General features: G+C 44.7%; 2 protein-coding genes across 2 annotated transcripts in view; both read right to left on the bottom strand.

Annotated features, from left to right (window-relative positions):
- Positions 1-12,445, bottom strand: part of ZNF320 (zinc finger protein 320) — a 42,962-nt gene extending 30,517 nt beyond the window's left edge. Inside the window, exon 1 of the mRNA XM_032168963.2 lies at positions 12,425-12,445. The gene's annotated coding sequence lies outside the window, so the exon portion shown is untranslated. The remainder of the gene's footprint in view (positions 1-12,424) is intronic.
- LOC116478072 (zinc finger protein 888-like) lies at positions 4,544-18,932 on the bottom strand. The gene is given in 6 exon segments (XM_058425010.1): positions 4,544-5,542; positions 5,545-6,402; positions 12,425-12,551; positions 15,077-15,164; positions 16,051-16,169; positions 18,895-18,932. Coding segments are annotated over 4 exon segments (1,869 nt in total). The 5' UTR covers positions 15,092-15,164; positions 16,051-16,169; positions 18,895-18,932; the 3' UTR covers positions 4,544-4,673.
- Between the last annotated feature and the right edge of the window lie 265 nt (positions 18,933-19,197).

The raw sequence follows: 19,197 nt of genomic DNA, 5'->3' as shown, positions 1-19,197 counted from the left end.
TTTTTTTTTTTTTTTTTTTTGGTTGATGAAATGCCAGGGTGAAATGGACTAAAGCATAAGTGCCACTCTAGTTATTCGGCAGAGTGCCTACTAAAGGTCTACTACAATACCACCACACATCTGCTCAGGGATGAACAAGGGCTGACTGATTGATAAGCTACTGAAAATTCTTAAGCTCACTGCATCCTTTCAGGTCTCCAAGGAATGCTAAGTCTCCTCTCTGCCGTGAGAGACAAGAAATGAACTTAGTGTTGGGAGACGGAAGCTGGAAAGCCCTTGGGGGCTGACCTGCAGGGACTTCGGGATGTAGCAGAGAGAGCTTGGCATGACATGTTACTCCAGGCTGTAGAATCCTGGAAAAGAGCTACCATGCAGCCCACACCTGGTCAACTAGAGGACCACCTTAGTGGAAGGGGAACAATCAGGGCCTCTGGCCTGCCATGTGCACAAGCATAACAATTGCTTTTGTTTAATGTGCAGATGGAATATTTGATCTCTTTCAACTAGGCATTTGCATCTTGGTATGCTGTCTTAATTGCCAAAGTTTATAAGTCTTTAACTTCTATCATCCTCTAGTAAAATGAATGCTTCCTTTAGCACCGATTTTTATTAGTTTTTAGACCAAAGAAAGCTGAGCACCATTTTATATTTAATAATGCTTCTTGTATGATTTTTATACCAGACAAGCTAAATTTTGCTTTTATATTAGTGTGTTGCTAATGTTAAACTTAATTTTAATAAAACTTTGTAGACATATTTATCTAATTTTTCATGTTTGACCATAAGGTTAGATTTTATAGTCTCTTTTTAACTTTTTATAATTTTTGTTAAAAAGCAGGTTGATGCTTTAAGAAAAAACCTGTTGCATTTTTACTTTAATGTCCATTTCACAGAAAAACTGGATGATACCTTTTTAACTTTAGCTAATATGTTTACACACAGAATTTTCTTTACAATTAACATTTTAAAACTTGCTTAAACTTTCAAAACAATAATTTTTTTAACTTTTTAATATAGATAAAAATCCACATTCTTATGCCTCCTTATAATCTGTTTACCAAAGGTATATTTTACTTTTGTTTTGTTTTTTTTTTTTTTTGAGATGGAGTCTCGCTCTGTTGCCCAGGCTGGAGTGCAGTGGTGCAATCTCCGCTCACTGCAAGCTCCGCCTCCTGGGTTCACGCCATTCTCCTGCCTCAGCCTTTCTCAGTAGCTGGGACTACAGGCGTCCGCCACCACGCCCGGCTAATTTTTTTTGTATTTTTAGTAGCGATGAGGTTTCACCGTGGTCTCGATCTCCTGACCTTGTGATCCGCCCGCCTTGGCCTCCCAAAGTGCTGGGATTACAAGCATGAGACACCGCGCCTGGCCTATTTTACTTTTCTTAGACACCTTGTACGTAAACTGTTTCTTCAATAGTACTCAGGAGGCCTTATTACTTTTAAATTATACAACATTTTTTGCATAAAAAATTTTTTTAAAGCGAACTTTGTGTCTTTGGACTAGACTGTCTAAGGCTACAAGATTAGAAATTACTATAATACATGTTACGCTGTTAACTTTTAGCAAACTTCACTTTTGTTGAAAACCTTGTAAGTTTGGGATTTCGATTATCCTTTGCTATTAATAAGACCTTGTTTAGTCTAAATTAACTTAGAATTGGTATAGATGGCCTTTCTCTCTGCTGGTCATTTCTTGCCTCTGCCAGCCACTTATGTTGCTGTTCTTTTAACTACCGTGGGGGGTGGGGGGAAGGGGGTCTAAAACCAGGTGTAACTGTCTATATACGGAAACTGGTCTGGGAGTCTTGGCTTACAGGTTACCTTGTGCCATACCTTTGAAACAAAGGACCTGTCCAGGCTTCCTTCTGATGGCTAACCTACCTCAAATGCTGGCCAGTCTATTTCACACAAAGTTCTAAGTTTTCCTGGTGTCACAGTTACTCTGTAATCTCCTTTAAATTCTTTCTTGAAATTCTTTTTATTTTTTTTTTGAGAGTCTCGCTCTGTCGCCCAGGCTGGAGTGCAGTGGCGCGATCTCGGCTCACTGCAAGCTCCGCCTCCCGGGTTCACGCCATTCTCCTGCCTCAGCCTCTCCAAGTAGCTGGGACTACAGGCGCCCGCCACCACGCCCAGCTAATTTTTTGTGTGTGTATTTTTAGTAGAGACGGGATTTCACCATGGACTCGATCTCCTGACCTCGTGATCCACCTGCCTCGGCCTACCAAAGTCCTGGGATTACCAGCGTGAGCCACCGCGCCCAGCCATTCTTGAAATTCTTTAACATATTTCTTAGTGAGGTGGGCTTACTTTGTGCCTGAACTATGTTTTTTTTTTTTCTTCTGAGACAAAATACCATGCTCACACCACACATACTCACCACAAGACAAAGAACGGGTAAAGAGGGCACACGCACACTTTTACCGTTTATACCAAACCAAAATCACGAAAATTCAAAATCTGAGTACTAAAAAATTCAAGCCAAGTCAAAACCAAAACTAAAGTATCTAACAATTCAAATCAAGTCAAAACCAGAACAAAAGTGCCAATGCAGGCACCCTGTGGGTGATCAGGCCACGCTTCCACTCAGATGGAGTGGGGCAAGTTCCAAAGAATAGTCTTACCAAGCTTCAGATGTCCGAACTCCAAGTGCCAGTTCCTTCCTGGTGTCAGCCACTGTGTTAATCCCTCGCAGGGGCCTGCTATGAGCTGCTATGGCGAGGCATTCCACCGGGGCAATTTCCTACCTGGGAGCGGTCTTTGGATCGTGTCACTCAGGCTGGCCGGAGTCCCCCACAGGGATGCTCCACAGGGCAGGCCTAAGCCGCCTAAGGGGCTGCCTCGGCCGTCCATCAGTTACCTCATTTCCAGTTCAGGGAACCAAGAAATGTAGCAGGATGAGCCTCAGACAAAACCTCTCAGACACCGAGTTGCAGAAGGAAGGGCTTTATTCAGCTGGGAGCATCAGCAAGCTACTGCCTTAAAATCTGAGCTCCCCGAATGCACAATTTCTGTCCTTTTTATGGGCTCACAACACTAAAGATTTCACTTGAAATGGTCGTGGTTGATTTGAGCAAGCAGGGGGAATGTGACAGGGGCTGCATGCACCGGTGGTCAGAGTGGAACAGAACAGAGCAGGGAGTTTCACAATGTTCTTCTATACAATGTCTGGAATCTATGAATAACATCAGTTTCTAAGTTATGAGTTGATTTTTAACTGCTGGGTTTAGGCCAGGCAGGCCCAGGCCTGGTTTCAGGCCTGGTTTCAGGCCTGGCGCCAGCCTGCCTGTCTTTGATTTCACTTCCTTGTTTTTTTCTTAAAACAGGTACCGAGTATAAAACAATATGAGAGGGTCTCTCTCTCTTCCCTCAAAACTACTAAGTAAATTCAGTGGGTTTGCACAATACAATATCAGCACCAAAAATTACCTGAATTTCCATACATTAACAATAAACAATTTTAAAAGAAAATTAAAAAACACTTCCATTTGCTAGAGAACTTAAAGTAAGAAATACTTAGGAATAAACGTACAAAGCTGAGGTTTGTACTTTGAAATCTACAAATGTTGATCAAAATGATTAAAAACATACATAGAGTTACAACCCATATTGATAGTTTGGAAAAATTAATATTGTTAAATAATTATACAACCCAATGTGATTTAGATTCAACACAATACCCATAAAAATGCCTATCAGTTGACATTCCACCACAAAAGAAGTGAAAATGGCCGGTCCCTGCCTTAACTGATGACATTACCTTGTGAAATTCCTTCTCCTGGCTCATCCTGGCTCAAAAACTCCCCCATTGAGCACCTTGTGAGCCCCAGCCCTGCCAGCCAGAGAACAACCCCCTTTGATTGTAATTTTCCACTACCTACCCAGATCTTATAAAATGGCCCCACCCCTATCTCCCTTCCGTGACTCTCTTTTCGGACTCAGCTAGCCTGCATCCAGGTGATTAAAAAAAAAAATTCCTATCTGTTTTTGTTAAAGAAACAAAAAACAGGCTGGGAAAAGTGTCTCACGCCTGTTGGCCACACTAGTCTCAAACTCCTGACCTCAAGAGATCTACCCACCTTGGCCTCCCAAAGTGCTGGCATTACAGGTGTGAGCCACTGCACTCAGCCTAATCCTCTTAACATAAATACTTTAATGTCAATTAATGCTTGAACTCAATGTTAAGTCAACTCAAATTCAAGTCAATGCTGAATTGATTCTAATGTCAATTAATGCTTGATGGTTTGCTATACTCATTGCATTTGGAACTATTATCTCAATAATAAATTTTCTGATATTCTGCAAGGAGTGACCTCGGACTGAAGACCTTGCCATACTGATGACATTTGTAAGATTTCTGTCCAGTATGGATTCTCTGATGTCTAATGAGGTGTGAACGTGAAGTAAAGGCTTTGCCACAATCATCACACTTGTGAGGTTTCTCTCCTGTATGAATTCTCCTGTTTTGCATAGGATGAAGCTTGACTGAAGACCTCGCCTCAATCATGACATTTGTAAGGTTTCTCTCCAGTATGAGTTCACCCATGAACTACAGTGTATGAATGATGTCTGAAAAATTTGCCACATTTACTACACTTGTAAGATCTCTATTCATTATGGATTCTTCAATGATTTGTAATGGTTGTAGCGTTACTGAAGACTTGGTGACAATCATTAGCCAAGTTTTCCTACACCATGGATTGCCTGATGGTGAATAAGTGTTGACTGCGCACGAAAGGCTTTGCCACACTCACTACACTTGTAAGGTTTCTCTCCAGTATGAATTCTAGTATGTTGTGCCAGGTGTGAGTAACACTTGAAAGCCTTGTCACAAATCTTACATTTGTAAGGTTTCTCTCCAGTATGAACTCTCTGATGTTGTGCAAGGTATGAATCACGCCCAAAAGCCTTGTCACAAACCCTACATTTGTAAGGTTTCTCTCCAGTATGAACTCTCCTATGTATTTCAAGGTGTGATTTGATATTGAAAACTTTGTCACATTCTTCACATTTGTAAGGTTTCTCTCCAGTATGAAGTCTATGATGACATGCAAGTTGTGACTGTGTCCTAAAAACCTTGCCACATTCATTACACTTGTAAGGTTTCTCTCCAGTATGAAGTCTATGATGATATGCAAGGCTTGATTTGTGATTAAAACTTTTGCCACATTCATTACACTTGTAACGTTTCTCTCCAGTATGAATGACCTTATGCATTACAAGAGATGAATTTTGAACGAACGTCTTGCCACACTCATTACACTTGTAAGGTTTCTCTCCAGTGTGAATTACAGTATGTTGTGCCAGGTGTGAATCACGTCTGAAAGCCTTGTCACAAACCTTACATTTGTATGGTTTCTCTCCAGTGTGAATTCTCCTATGTCTTTCAAGGTGTGATTTGCGACTGAAAACTTTGTCGCATTCTTTACATTTGTAAGGTTTCTCTCCAGTATGGAGTCTATGATGACGTGCAAGGTTTGATTGTTGATTGAAAACCTTGCCACATTCATTACACTTGTAAGGTTTCTCTCCAGTATGAAAACCTTGCCACATTCATTACACTTGTAAGGTTTCTCTCCAGTATGAATTGTCTTGTGAACTAAGAGGGCTGACTTGTCACCGAACGTCTTGCCACACTCATTACACTTGTAAGGTTTTTCTCCAGTATGGCGTCTATAATGACGTGCAAGGTATGCTTTTTTATTAAAAACCTTGCCACATTTATTACACATGTAAGGTTTCTCACCAGTGTGACATCTATGATGGCGTGCAAGGTATCGCTTCTGATTAAAGTCCTTGCCACATACATCACATATATATTGTTTCTCTCCTAAATGAATTATCTGATGTTTTTTCAAGAGTGAGCTACAATTAAAGGATTTGCCACTCTCATTACATTGGAAAGATTTTTCTTTCCTGTGTACATCCTGTTTTAATGTGAGTAATGAAGAATGGAGGGAATCATTTCCATACTTATTAGAAATATGGGTTTTGGGCCTACAAGAAATTCTTTGGGATGTTGAAACTGAGGAAGCATTGTTGATAGACTTCTCAACTTGATTACCAATCTTCCCTTCAGGCTGAGATATGTGCAGTTCAGGCAGATGTGAATGAAAGCTTGATCCAAGATGATCTTTAATAGGCTTGTTTCCAGCATGCCTTTGATCATATCGCTCTGTACTACCAGTCAACTGTCTGATTTCTGTCATGGGTGCTTCATGGTCATTTGTTTCATCTTCTTGCCCCTGAAACACAAAGTCATGAATATCTTTCTCGATTTCCTGGAAGCAACATTCTCCAATGTGATGACTTTCATGTCTTTGCAATGTCCCTTTGTGGATCACTTCTGTATTGCCTTGCCCTGTTGATGAGAACTCCCTCGCCAAGCATTTGGAAGAGATATCTACAAAATATAAACACCAATAGGTTTCCAATTCAGTGCAGATAATATATAATACTGAAATGTGTAAATATGACACCAAAAACAATACTTATTTTAAACATCTCAAACATGAGCTTCAAAGTTCAGGAACACAAAAGGAGGAAGATTCTTTAATAAATGAAGGGTGATTGCATGTGCTTCAAATCATTTCTATGGAAGCCTATTCCTAATACCATGACAAAACACTGATAGGGCACAAACATGTGTAAGCCCAAAGTAAGGAGTATTTTTCCATTGTGACCCTAAAGTGTGTCACAGTTTGCAAAAAATTTATCACTGTCACAACAAAAAGAAGAAAATATATATTCTTCATATTTACAGCATATTTACTGTATATAAATAAATGCTAAAGGACCGGACAACGTACTATATTGGTAAATAATCCACAACAAAGTCTTGTAAGGATAACCAAAATCAATGGAAATTCTGTACTCTCAAACAATCATAGCACAGAGAAGATAATAAAAGATTACAAAAATTAGCCAGGTGTTGTGGCCTGTGCCTGTAGTCCCAGCTACTTGGGAGGCTGAGGCACAAGAATCACTTTAAGCCAAGAGTCAAATGTTGCAGTGAGCCAACATCACACCATTGCACCCCAGCCTGGGTGACAAAGTGAGACTCGAGTAAAAAAAAAAAAAAATAGGCAGGGCGTGGTGGCTCACACCAGTAATCCCACTAGTTTGGGAGGCCGAGGCACGTGGATCTCCTCAGATCGGGAGTACGACCAGCCTGGCCATCGTGGCAAAACCCTGTCTGTACTAAAAATACAAAAAGTAGCCGGGCGTGGTCACGGGCGCCTGTAATCCCAGCTACTTGGGAGGCTGAGGCAGGAGAATTGCTTGAACCCGGGAGGCGAAGATAGTGGTAAGCCAAGATAGTGCCACTGCACTCCAGCCTGGGCAAAAAAGTGAGACTCCACCTCAAAAAAAGAGAAAATGTTAATACCATATTTTTCTGAATAACTGTTACAAAATTACCTATATCCATGTGGAACAGGCACTTTGTAACGTTTTTAAAAAATTTTTTGTATTTTTATTTTTTTGAGATGGAGTCTCGCTCTGTCACCCAGGCTGGCATGCAATGGCATGATCTGGGCTCACTGTAACCTCAATCTCCTGGATTCAAGCGAGTCTCTTGCCTCAGCCTCCTGAGTACCTGAGATTACAGGCACGTGCCATCATGCCCAGCTAATTTTTATATTTTTAGTAGAGATGGGGTTTCACCACGTTGGCCAGGCTAGTCTCGAACTCCTGACCTCAGGTGACCCACACATCTCGGCCTCCTAAATCCTGGGATTGCAGGCATGAGCCGCTGCACCTGGGGGTACTTTTGACATTAATGAGTGGAACCTGTCAGTTATATTGCATGCCACGTACTGAAAACTCACATGTAAAGTCATAAAAATCAATTAATAAAATATATTATTAATTCATTAATCAAATAATAAAATATTGTAACCCATGCTAAAACAAGCAAGAAAGTAAGTAGATTTATACAGCCTGCAGAATTCTTTTTTTTTTTTTTGAGATGGAGTCTCGCTCTGTCGCCCAGGCTGGAGTGCGGTGGCGCAATCTCGGCTCACTGCAAGCTCCGCCTCCTGGGTTCTAGCCATTCTCCTGCCTCAGCCTCTCCGAGTAGCTGGGACTACAGGCGCCCGCCATCACGCCCAGCTAATTTTTTTTTTTTTGTATTTTTAGTAGAGACGGGGTTTCACCATAGTCTCGATCTCCTGACCTCGTGATCCGCCCGCCTCGGCCTCCCAAAGTGCTAGGATTACAAGCGTGAGCCACCGCGCCCGGCCCGGCCTGCAGAATTCTAAACAATTCTCTCTTAAGAAAAAAGCCACAACTTGTTCTTACCACCAGTACTCAACATAAGAACTGAAATACATGTTACAATCACTACCTTCTAATATATGAGGTCAAGAAAATCCACAGCATTATAAGGAATAAGAATTGACTACTGCTGGGCATGGTGGCTCACGCCTGTAATTCCAGGACTTTGGGAGGCAAAGGCGGGTGGATCACCCAAGGTCAGGAGCTCTAGAACAGCCTGGCCAACATGCTGAAATCCCATCTCAACTAAAAATACAAAAATTAGCCAGGCTTGTAATCCCCGCTACTTGGGGGACCCAAGGCAGGAGAATCACTTAACCCTGGGAGGCGGAGGTTGCAGTGAGCATAGACTGCACCATCGCACTCCAGCCTCGGGGACTAGAGCGAGATTTCGTCTCAACAACAACAAAAAGAACTGAATAACAGCCGGGCGCGGTGGTGCATGCCTGTAATCCCAGCACTTTTGGAGGCTGAGGCGGGTGGATCGTGAGATCATAAGTTCAAGACCAGCCTGGACAACATGGTGAAACCCCATCTCTACTAAAAATATAAAAAAAATTAGCTGTGCATGGTGGTGGGTGCCTTTAATCCCAGCTACTTGGGAGGCTGAAGCAGGAATCATTTGAACCTGGGAGGCGGAGGATGCAGTGAGCCGAGATCATGCTACTGCACTCCAGCCTGGGTGAGAGAATGAGACTCCATCTCAAGAAAATAAAATAGAATAAATAACTACTTCTCAAATAAGCTTTGGTAGATTTGGAATTCTCTAATAGGATGTTACTGCAGATGCAGACTGAGAGAATTTAGCCATGGGTGTTGACTACCCGTGAATACTAAAAGTGCTTTATAAAGAGACATTAAAGAGCTCATTGCCTGTTCCTCTTTCCACCATATTAGGACACGGCAGGAAGATGGCTGGGCTAAACCATGAAGAAGGCTCTCACCAGGAACCAATTTTGCTGGCACCTTGCTCTTGGATTTCCCGCTTCCCAAATTCATGAAAAATAAATTTCTGTCTCTTAAGTCTCCCAGTTTAAGCTACTTCCTTTTTTGTCTTTGAGATTAAGTCGCTCTATCACCCAGGCTGCAGTGTAGTCGAATGATTCTCCTGCCTCAAGTGATTCTCCCTCCTCAGCCCAGAGTCTCATTCTGTCACCCGGGCTGGAGTGCAGTGGCATGATCTTGGCTCACTGCAACCTCCACCTCCTGGGTTCAAGTGATTCTCCTGTTTCAACCTCCCAAGTCTGGGATTACAGGTGCACACCACCATGAACAGCTAATTTTTGTATTTTTAGTAGACATGGGATTTCACCATGTTGACCAGGCTTGTCTCAAACTCCTGACCTCAAGAGATTGGCCCGTCTCAGCCTCCCAAAGTGCTGGAATTATAGGTGTGAGCAACTGCACCTGGACCATTTTTGGCATTTAGTATATTTGAGGTTTCACCTTGTTGTACAGACTGGTCTCAAACTCCTGACCTCAAGCAATCTGCCCACCTTGGTCTCCGAAAGGGCTGGGATTAGAGAAGTGAGCCAACACAGCTAGTGGTCTAAGCTATTTCTTTTTCTTTTTTTTTTTTTTTGTTTTTTGAGATGGAGTCTCACTCTGTTGCCCATGCTGGAGTGCAGTGGCGTGATCTCGGCTCACTGCAAACTCCACCTCCCGGGTTCACAACATTGTCCTGCCTCAGCCTCCTGAGTAGCTGGGACCACAAGGGCCTGCCACCACGCCTAGCTAATTTTTTTTGTATTTTTAGTAGAGATGGGGTTTCACCATGTTAGCCAGGATGGTCTGTATCTCCTGACCTCGTGATCCGCCTACCTTGGCCTCCCAAAGTGCTGGGATTACAGGTGTGAGCCACCGTGCCCGGCATCAGCCTAAGCTATTTCTAACAGGACAGTGAAATGACAGAAACAGGAAAAAGAGCATCTTATCATCAACATCAATGAAGGCTGACAAATCTTATTAAACAAAGGAAGCTAAGAGCCTGTACTGTAAGACTTGCAATACATGAAGCCATCTAATAGCAATAACATATTTTATTTTTATTTTATTATTTTATTTTTTTAAGATGGAGTTTCACTCTGTCACCCAGGCTGGAGTGCAGTGGCGCAATCTCAGCTCACTGCAAGCTCTGCCTCTTTTGTTTAGGCCATTCTCCTGCCTCAGCCTCCCAGGTAGATGGGACTACAGGCACCCACCACCACGCCCTAATTTTTTTGTATTTTTAGTAGAGACGGGGTTTCACCTTGTTAGCCAAGATAGTCTTGGTCTCCTGATCTCATGATCCGCCCACCTTGGCCTCCCAAAGTGCTGGGCTTACAGGAGTGAGCCACTGCGCCCGGCCTTTATTTTTATTTTTTTTGAGATGGAGTCTTGCTCTGTCGCCCAGGCTGGAGTGCGGTGGCGCGATATCGGCTCACTGCAAGCTCCACCTCCTGGGCTCACGCCATTCTCCTGCCTCAGCCTCCCGAGTAGCTGGGACTACAGGCGCCCGCCACCACACCCGGCTAATTTTTTGTATTTTTAGTAGAGATGGGGTTTCACCATGTTAGCCAGGATGGTCTCGATCTCCTGACCTCGTGATCTGCCCCCCTCAGCCTCCCAAAGTGCTGGGCTTACAGGCGTGAGCCACCGTGCCTGGCCAGCAATAACATATTTTAAAAACATTGAGACAGGCCGGGCACGATGGCTCATGCCAGTAATCCCAGCATTTTGGGAGGCTGAGGTGGGAGGATCACGTGGTCAGGAGATTGAGACAATCCTGGCTAACAAGCTGAAACCCCGTCTCTACTAGAAAAAAAAATACAAAAAATTAGCCCAGCATGTTGGCAGTCACCTGCAGTCCCAGCTACTTGAGAGGCTGAGGCAAGAGAATCGCTTGAACCTGGGAGGTGGAAGTTGCAGGGAGCCGAGATCACACCACTGCACTTTAGCTCTTACCTGCATTTACACCTGTAATACATTCCCAGCCATCTGGATTTTTTTGTTATTTTCACTTCACTCTCCACAGTCCAGGGCTCTTTCCCTTGCTCCAACATGGAGACAGCAGGTCAGAGACTCCTACTTACAAAAAGAAAGGACTGTGAAGTGCTGGAGCTTTTCTAGAGTCCCAGCCCTATGTTTCAGTAGGAAAGAAGACATTACAGATGGATCTAGGAAAATATTTCACTAATTCCTCCACTGACTGCCTCCTTCTGAATGCGTGGGGAGCATTGTAACATGTAATATGTGGACATCGAGCTCTCTTCCAAGAACTACGGAATCGAAAGCACAGGAGAAGCAAACAGGGAACTGGATATTTTTAAACTCTGCCGAAAGGTTCTGTTTTTGTTTTTTGAGACAGAGTCTTGCTCTGTCGTCCGGGCTGGAGTACAGTGGTGTGTTCTCGGCTCACTAGAACCTTTGCCTCCCGGGTTTGAGTGATTCTCTTTCCTCGGCCTTTCTAGGAGCTGGGATTACAGGTGTGCACCACGATGCCTGGCTAATTTTTGTATTTTTAATAGAGACTGACTTTCTCCATGTTGGCCAGGCTGGTCTCCAACTCCTGATCTAAAGTGATCACATACCTCCCAACTTGCTGGGATGACAGGCGTGAGCCACCATGCCCAGCCTGCCATAAGGTTTCTTTTTTTTTTTTTTTGAGACGGAGTCTTGCTCTGTCGCCCAGGCTGGAGTGCAGTGGCGCAATCTCGGCTCACTGCAAGCTCCGCCTCCTGGGTTCACGCCATTCTCCTGCCTCAGCCTCTCCGAGTAGCTGGGACTACAGGTGCCTGCCACCACGCCCGGCTAATTTTTTGTATTTTTTTAGTAGAGACGGGGTTTCACCGTGGTCTCGATCTCCTGACCTCGTGATCCACCCCCCTCGGCCTCCCAGAGTGCTGGGATTACAAGCGTGAGCCACTGCGCCTGGCTGCCATAAAGTTTTATGCCTACTTTAGTTCTGGAACCCACATTGAGGTATCATGAAGAACGCAGAACATCTAAACAAAGGGGACAGTGAAAGTCCAGATGCTACATCATGAAGCTTTTCATTTCAAAATCAATACGGCTTCCATTTTAGTCAAGCAAGAATGTGGCTCCCAAGAGAAACAAGAGAAAATGCAAAGATACAAAGGGCACATCCCCAGGAGGGAAGTTATCCTCACCCAGGGAGACCAGGTTCCTATAATTCTCCAACATCACGTCCCTGTATAAAGTCCTCTGAGCAGGGTCCAGGCATTTCCACTCCTCCTGAGAGAATTCTATGGCCACATCCCTGAATGTCAATAGACTCTGAAATGAAAACACATTTTAACCAAATGGTTATGGGAGGAGTTCTTATCTTTACAGAAAATGACAAGAGAGAGGGGAAAGCATGGATTTAATTGTAGTGAATGTTCTGACAAATATGAGTATGGGATTTTTCACCACATGATGTATTTTTCTTCTTTTTTTGTTTGAGATGGAGTGTCGCTCTGTCACCCAGGCTGGAGTGCAGTGGCATGATCTCGACTCACTGCAAGCTCTACCTCCCAGGTTCATGCCATTCTCCTCCCTCAGCCTCCCAAGTAGGTAGTACTACAGGCGTCTGCCACCATGCCTGGCTAATTTTTTTTGTATTTTTATTAGAGACGGGGTTTCACCATGTTAGCCAGGATGGTCTGTATCTCCTGACCTCGTGATCCACCCCCCTCAGCCTCCCAAAGTGCTGGGCTTACAGGTGTGAGCCACCATGCCCGGCCTCACATGATGTCTTTATTATACTTTTTGAAGAGGTCAAGACAGCCTGTCAGTATGAATTTCTTATGTTTGTAAAAAATACAAGAAATAAATAAAAAATAAATGCAGGGTTCCTGCTATAGAAATGTTTGAAACTTTAATGGACACACCAAGTGACATTCAGTATCTGAATGAGACAGAGCATGAGTGATGTCTTCACAGATGACAATGTCCGCAGGAAAAGATCAGCCAGGTGCAGTGACACATGCCTGTAATCTCAGCTATGTGGGAGGCTGAGGCAGGAGAATGGCTTGATTCCAGGAGGCAGAGGTTGCAGTGATCCCAGATCATGTCACTGCACTCCAGCCTGGGCAATGGAAACTAGGTCTCAAAATTAAAAATAAAAAGTTAGCCGGGCATGGTGGCAGGCACCTGTGGTTCCAATTACTTTGAAGGCTGAGGTGGGAGGATGGCTTGACCCTGAGTGTGGAGGTTTCAGTGAGCTACCATCATGCCAGGGCGCTGCAGCCTGGGCAACAAAGTGAGACCCCATCTCAAAATAAAACAAAATACATGAAAACAAACTTACTCAAAGTACAAAATCCATTTGGTAAATGTTCACAAAATAATAAAACCTACACAGACTCACAAAAAACTAGATGTTAATACAAAGGGTTGTCATTTGTTCCAGATTTTCAAAATATAAAAGATTTTCAAAATATATACATTTGTGTGTGTACATATGTATGTGTATGTATATATGTGTACGTATATATGTGTGTGTATATGTGTGGGGATGTGTGTATATATATTACATACATATATAAAATATATAAAATATTATATACATACATATATATAAAAAATCTTTATATATATATATATAAAGGTTTTAAATATATAAAAAAGTAGCAAGTTTTGTTTAACTGAAGAGGAATCTCACCTTGGTGGAAAAAGACACATTGACAACTGGGGGCTGGGGGGAATCTTGTTAGATCTAAGAAAACAGGAAATGACCCATCCTAGAAGAAGTCATCACCCTTTCAACTGCCTGGCCTGGAGGATGGAGAATCGCTTGAACCCGGGAAGCGAAGTTTGCAGTAAGCCAAGATCACGCCACTGCACTCCAGTCTGGGTGACAGAGCAAGACTCCATTTCAGAAACAAGCAACAAAAATAATAATAATAGGTGGAATGAGAATATGGCTTTATCCTCTAGAATAAAAAGAAAAGTACTGCTCCCATATTTGAGAAAAATTGTCATCAATTTTACGAAAAGCCTGTTTCACAAGCCTCTCCATAGTAACACCACTGTCCCCATGAGCGTAATATGCTAAGAATGGTTGAGTGAATCTCCTGCTATTATTTATGTTGATTCCATATTCTTAACATAATGATGGAATCATTCGTGTATCATTCATTTCCATTTTATTTATTTATTTATTTAAGACGGAGTTTTGCTCTTGTTACCTGGACTGGAGTGCAATAGTGCAATCTCAGGTCACTGCAAACTCCGCCTCCCGATTTCAAGTCATTCTTCTGCCTCAGCCTCTTGAGTAGCTGGGATTGCAGGCACACACCCCCATGCCCAGCTAATTTTGTATTTTTACTAGAGACAGAGTTTCTCCATGTTGGTCAGACTCACTCAATTACCTAAAAATGTAGTTTAATATCAGGCAGAAAACATTTCCTCTTATTGGTCTTTTCTAGAATTTACCACGTTCTTTGTGCACATTAATATGTGACTTCCATTGGCAGCTACTCTAATCTTGGTCCACAGAGAGCTGACAGTGCATTCAGATGTGGCCACTGAACAATCCCTGTTGCCCCGACACCGTGGGACCCTCACCCTGTCTCCATCCATGTCTGGGTGTGAGCCTTTCCCAGGACCATGCCTACTGCAACCTCTTCTCATGTTCATGTCACTGGGTCACGAGAGATGGAATCTAGGTGAGATGAGAGGGACTGAGGGAAGGCACGGGTCGGTGTGAGCAAACCTGTCAGGCAGGATGCTTCAGACTCAGAGAAGATTCTCAACTCCAAGGCCCAGCGTTTCTTAAAGGAAGGAGACAGAACAATCCACCGAGAATATCATCTCACCTGAGGAAGAGCCATCCCTGACTGCTTTGCTTTCCTCTTCCTCTTCCAGGTTTCTTCCTCATGTACCAAGAGTCTTTAGAAGTCAATCCTGAATGTTAGAAATATGTTGTTTATTGCTCAGAGTCAACACACCCCCTCCTTGTAAAACAATGACACATACCAAGGAGACCTCATCCTGGGACATATGGTCCCCTGTGCTGCCCACCACACCAGGGATGATAAACTCCTATAGGAAAACTCCCACTCCCCTTCTGGAGAAGCCCCCACCCCACATGCTGCAGCAGTAGGGATCTGGGCTGGAATCAGCTCCCCTTCAGGGCACAGACCCAGCCCTGACCAAACCACATGCAGAGGCTGGGTGCGGTGGCTCATGCCTGTCATCCCAGCACTCTGGGAGGCGAAGGTAGGTACATTGCTTGAGCTCAGAAGTTTGAGACCAGCCTGGGCAACATGGTGAAACTCCTTCTCTACCAAAAATACAAATACTTAGTCAGGTATGGTGGTGCACATCTGTGTTTCTGTCATCCCAGCTACTGATGAAGCTGAGGTGGAAGGATCACTTGAGCTCAGGAGTTTGAGACCAGCCTGGCAAACATGGTGAAACCCTGTCTGTACCAAAAATATAAAAATTGGGTCAGGCACAATGGCTCAAGCCTGTAATACTAGCGCTATGGAAGGCCAAGATGGGTAGATTACTTGAGGCCAGCAGTTCAAGACCATCCTGGCCAACGTGGTGAAACCTCATCTCTACTAAAAATACAAAAAGTAGCCAGGCTTGGTGGGCATCTGTAATCCCAGCTACACAGGAGGCTGAGTTTGGAGTATCACTTGAACCTGGGATGTGAAGCTTGCAGTGAGCCAAGGTCACACCACTGCACTCCAGCATGAGTGACAGAATAAGACTCTAAAATAAAGTAAAATAAAATAAAATACAAATATGAATACAAAAATTAGCCATGTGTTGTGGCACACACCTGTAATCTCAGCTACTTGGGAGGTTGAGGCATAAGAATCACTTGAACCCAGGAGACAGAGGTTGCAGTGAGCCAAGATCATGAGCGTGCACTCACAGCCTGGAGGACAGAGTGAGACTCTGTTAGAAAAAAAATAAAAATCTTCGCTTCTGATGTGATTGATGCAGAGATAATAAATCTGAGTAATGTGATAGAGACTGATGGGCAGAGGGAACTTCAGATGGCAGTGGGAGGGCATGGGAGATATCTCTGAGCCTAGATCTGAAGGAGGAGAAAGGGACAGGGCTGTCATCACTTAGGGACATAGGATAAGAGCAGGACAATGACCTGAGACAGGAAGTGTTTTGATATCTGGGAAAAGAGAAAAGCAAATGTGACTGGGGCAGAGGGAGTCATGAGATGAGGACAAGCTCCCAGGAGGAGGATAGACACTGGCAGGGGCCCTGGACACAGGGCTGTGGAGCCACAGTGAGGAGTTGGGCTTTTGTCCTGGGGAACACGGGAAGGTGGTGGAGGGTTCCCTGCCAGGGACTGACATGATCTGCTTTAGATTGGGCTGTGATGTCCTCACAGTGAAAACATTTTCACTGAGTTACCCTGAGAAGGTCTGAGATGAGTAAGATGTGCCTGAATTCTTACATGGGGGCCTGGAAGGGCTAATGGGAAGGGTTTGTCTTTATCACCCCATCCTTGTAAATTAGAGAAGCATCTTTCACATACCTGGGCTAAAGAAACTTCTTTTGCAAGGTTCTGATGCCATTAATTCCTAACATTTAATTTTTCCTTACAAGAAAATTACAGTAACATTTACAAAATGCAGAAATGTAAACACACAGCTATTGACCTTGAAAATAGGGAGGCCGAGGTAGGCGGATCACCTGAGGTTGGGAGTTGTAGACCAGCCTGACGTACATGGAGGAACCCCGTCTCTACTAAAAATACAAAAATTGCCGGGCGCGGTGGCTCACGCCTGTAATCCCAGCACTTTGGGAGGCCGAGGCGGGTGGATCACGAGGTCAGGAGATCGAGACCAGGGTGAAACCCCGTCTCTACTAAAAATACAAAAAATTAGCCGGGCGTGGTGGCGGGCGCCTGTAGTCCCAGCTACTCGGAGAGGCTGAGGCAGGAGAATGGCATGAACCCGGGAGGCGGAGCTTGCAGTGAGCCGAGATTGCGCCACTGCGCTCCAGCCTGGGCGACAGAGCGAGACTCCGTCTCAAAAATAAATAAATAAATAAAAATAAAAATAAAAATACAAAAATTATCCAGGCGTGGTGGTGAACGGCTGTAATCCCAGCTACTCGGCAAGGCTGAGGCAGAAGAATCATTTGAACCCGGGAGGCAGAGGTTGCAGTGAGCCAAGATCGTGCCACTGCACTTCAACCTGGACAACAAGAGCAAAACTGCATCTCAAAAAAAAAAAAAAGAAAAAAAGAAAGAAAACAGGGAAAGAGGGTCAGATGTTGAACTAAGACATAAGCAGATTTTTTCAATCAAGAATACATGGGTGGCCAGGTGTGATGGCTCACGCCTGTATTCCCAGCACTTTGGGAGGTCGAGGCAGGTGGATCACCTGAAGTCAGGAGTTTGAGACCAGCCTGGCCAACATGGTGAAATCCTGTCTCTACTAAAAATACAAAAATTAGCCAGGCTCCATCCACAACTTATTTAACCTCTTGTTGCTCCTTCTCCCCAATCTTTAGATTGTTCTCAATCTCCATATATTTCCACCTCTTCTCCCATCTCTGCGCCTCCTGAGCTCTCCCTGTTAAATTCTCTCTTCCCCGTTATACCCCCCTGGCCCCACTCTCTGGCACCCCAGATTTCTCAGGTGTCCTCCCTGCTGTGGTTCTCCCTCTGTTCTTGCCACCAGCATCAATCTGCTCTGTCTGCCCTGACTCCAAATCCCTCCTCCTCTCCCTCATTCTGATGAGCCTTTCTGTTTGCTGCCCCCTCTCCCTACCTTGCTGTCTGTTCTTCATCTCTGTACATCAGCTTTTCTCTACATTTCGCCAGTTGCTTTTCTCCTCCTGCTTTCTTATCTTTTGTTTTTTCACTTTTGCTGTCTCTTGGCAAATCCCTGACCATCTCCTACTTTGCCATCTGTTGTGGGTCTTTCTCATTCTTCTTTTTTCTGTCTCAGGTTTGCTACTGCTCTCTGATTCCCTCTCTCTGTCTCCTGATCCCTTTGGCCCACACAATCACAGGAGTGTTTGGCTTAAGACGCCTGCATCCCGGAGAAGCGCATTTTCCAGGGGCTGGAGCTGGGCAGGCAAGAACACCCCGTGTCACAGGACAGGCCCCGGGCACCTCCCCAACGCGGGCTCAGGGAAAGCGTTGACTGCGGAGGGGAGAATCGGGGAGCAGCAGGGCCCAGCATGAGGAGGGAGGTGGGGGGCGATGACGCCTTCGGACAAGAGTGGGGTCCGCAGGATCCCACCACCAGGCAGAGAACACGGCCTCCCTGGGACTGTGGTGTCAGCGCTGGGCTCCAGGGGCCGATGAGGGTGAGGCGGAGGCGCCAGAGCAGGAATCCACCTCTCGGGTGAGGACTTTAAAAAGCGCGGGGTGGGAGGAGTCAACAAACGGTTGTGAACAGGAAAACTACGCGATAGAAACTGTATACATTGCCCTATAGCAAAAAGACCGGGAACAGGGCGGCCTCAGGGCGACTTTAAACCCAAAAGGAAGTGACTTCCGGACTCCTAGGGGAATGTCTCCATTTGCTCTTGTTGAAGGAAGAAGGGCGAGAATTTCCAGGTCTGTGGAGACCCCACGTCCCAGGTACAGAATTGCCAGGGACCTGGAGGCAACAGCCTTAATACAACACAGAGCAAAACTCACCGCCGCAGTGTGACTTTCAGTCCACGCGATCCGCTTCCTGGTCCGGGCGAATCTACAAGCACACGACAGAAGCCAGGCCTCCGTGGAGCCAACGAGGAGGTGGGCGGGGCCTGGATGAGGTAGGGGCGGGGCGCCAGGCGAAGAGACCTTGCCCTTTAGAACCGGCAGACCGCGGGGCTGGGGCGGACCTGTGGGTCTCTCAGCCTCGCTCCCAGACCCTGTTTTTCGGGTTTCGGTGACGGAAGAGACAGACCCTCTCATATTGTTTTATATTGTTTTATTCTCAGTACCTGTTTTAAGAAA

The sequence above is a fragment of the Hylobates moloch genome, unplaced genomic scaffold (assembly GCF_009828535.3).
Source record: "Hylobates moloch isolate HMO894 unplaced genomic scaffold, HMol_V3 SCAFFOLD_12, whole genome shotgun sequence".
Lineage (NCBI taxonomy): Eukaryota > Metazoa > Chordata > Mammalia > Primates > Hylobatidae > Hylobates > Hylobates moloch.
This window is presented reverse-complemented; position numbering and strand designations above follow the sequence as displayed.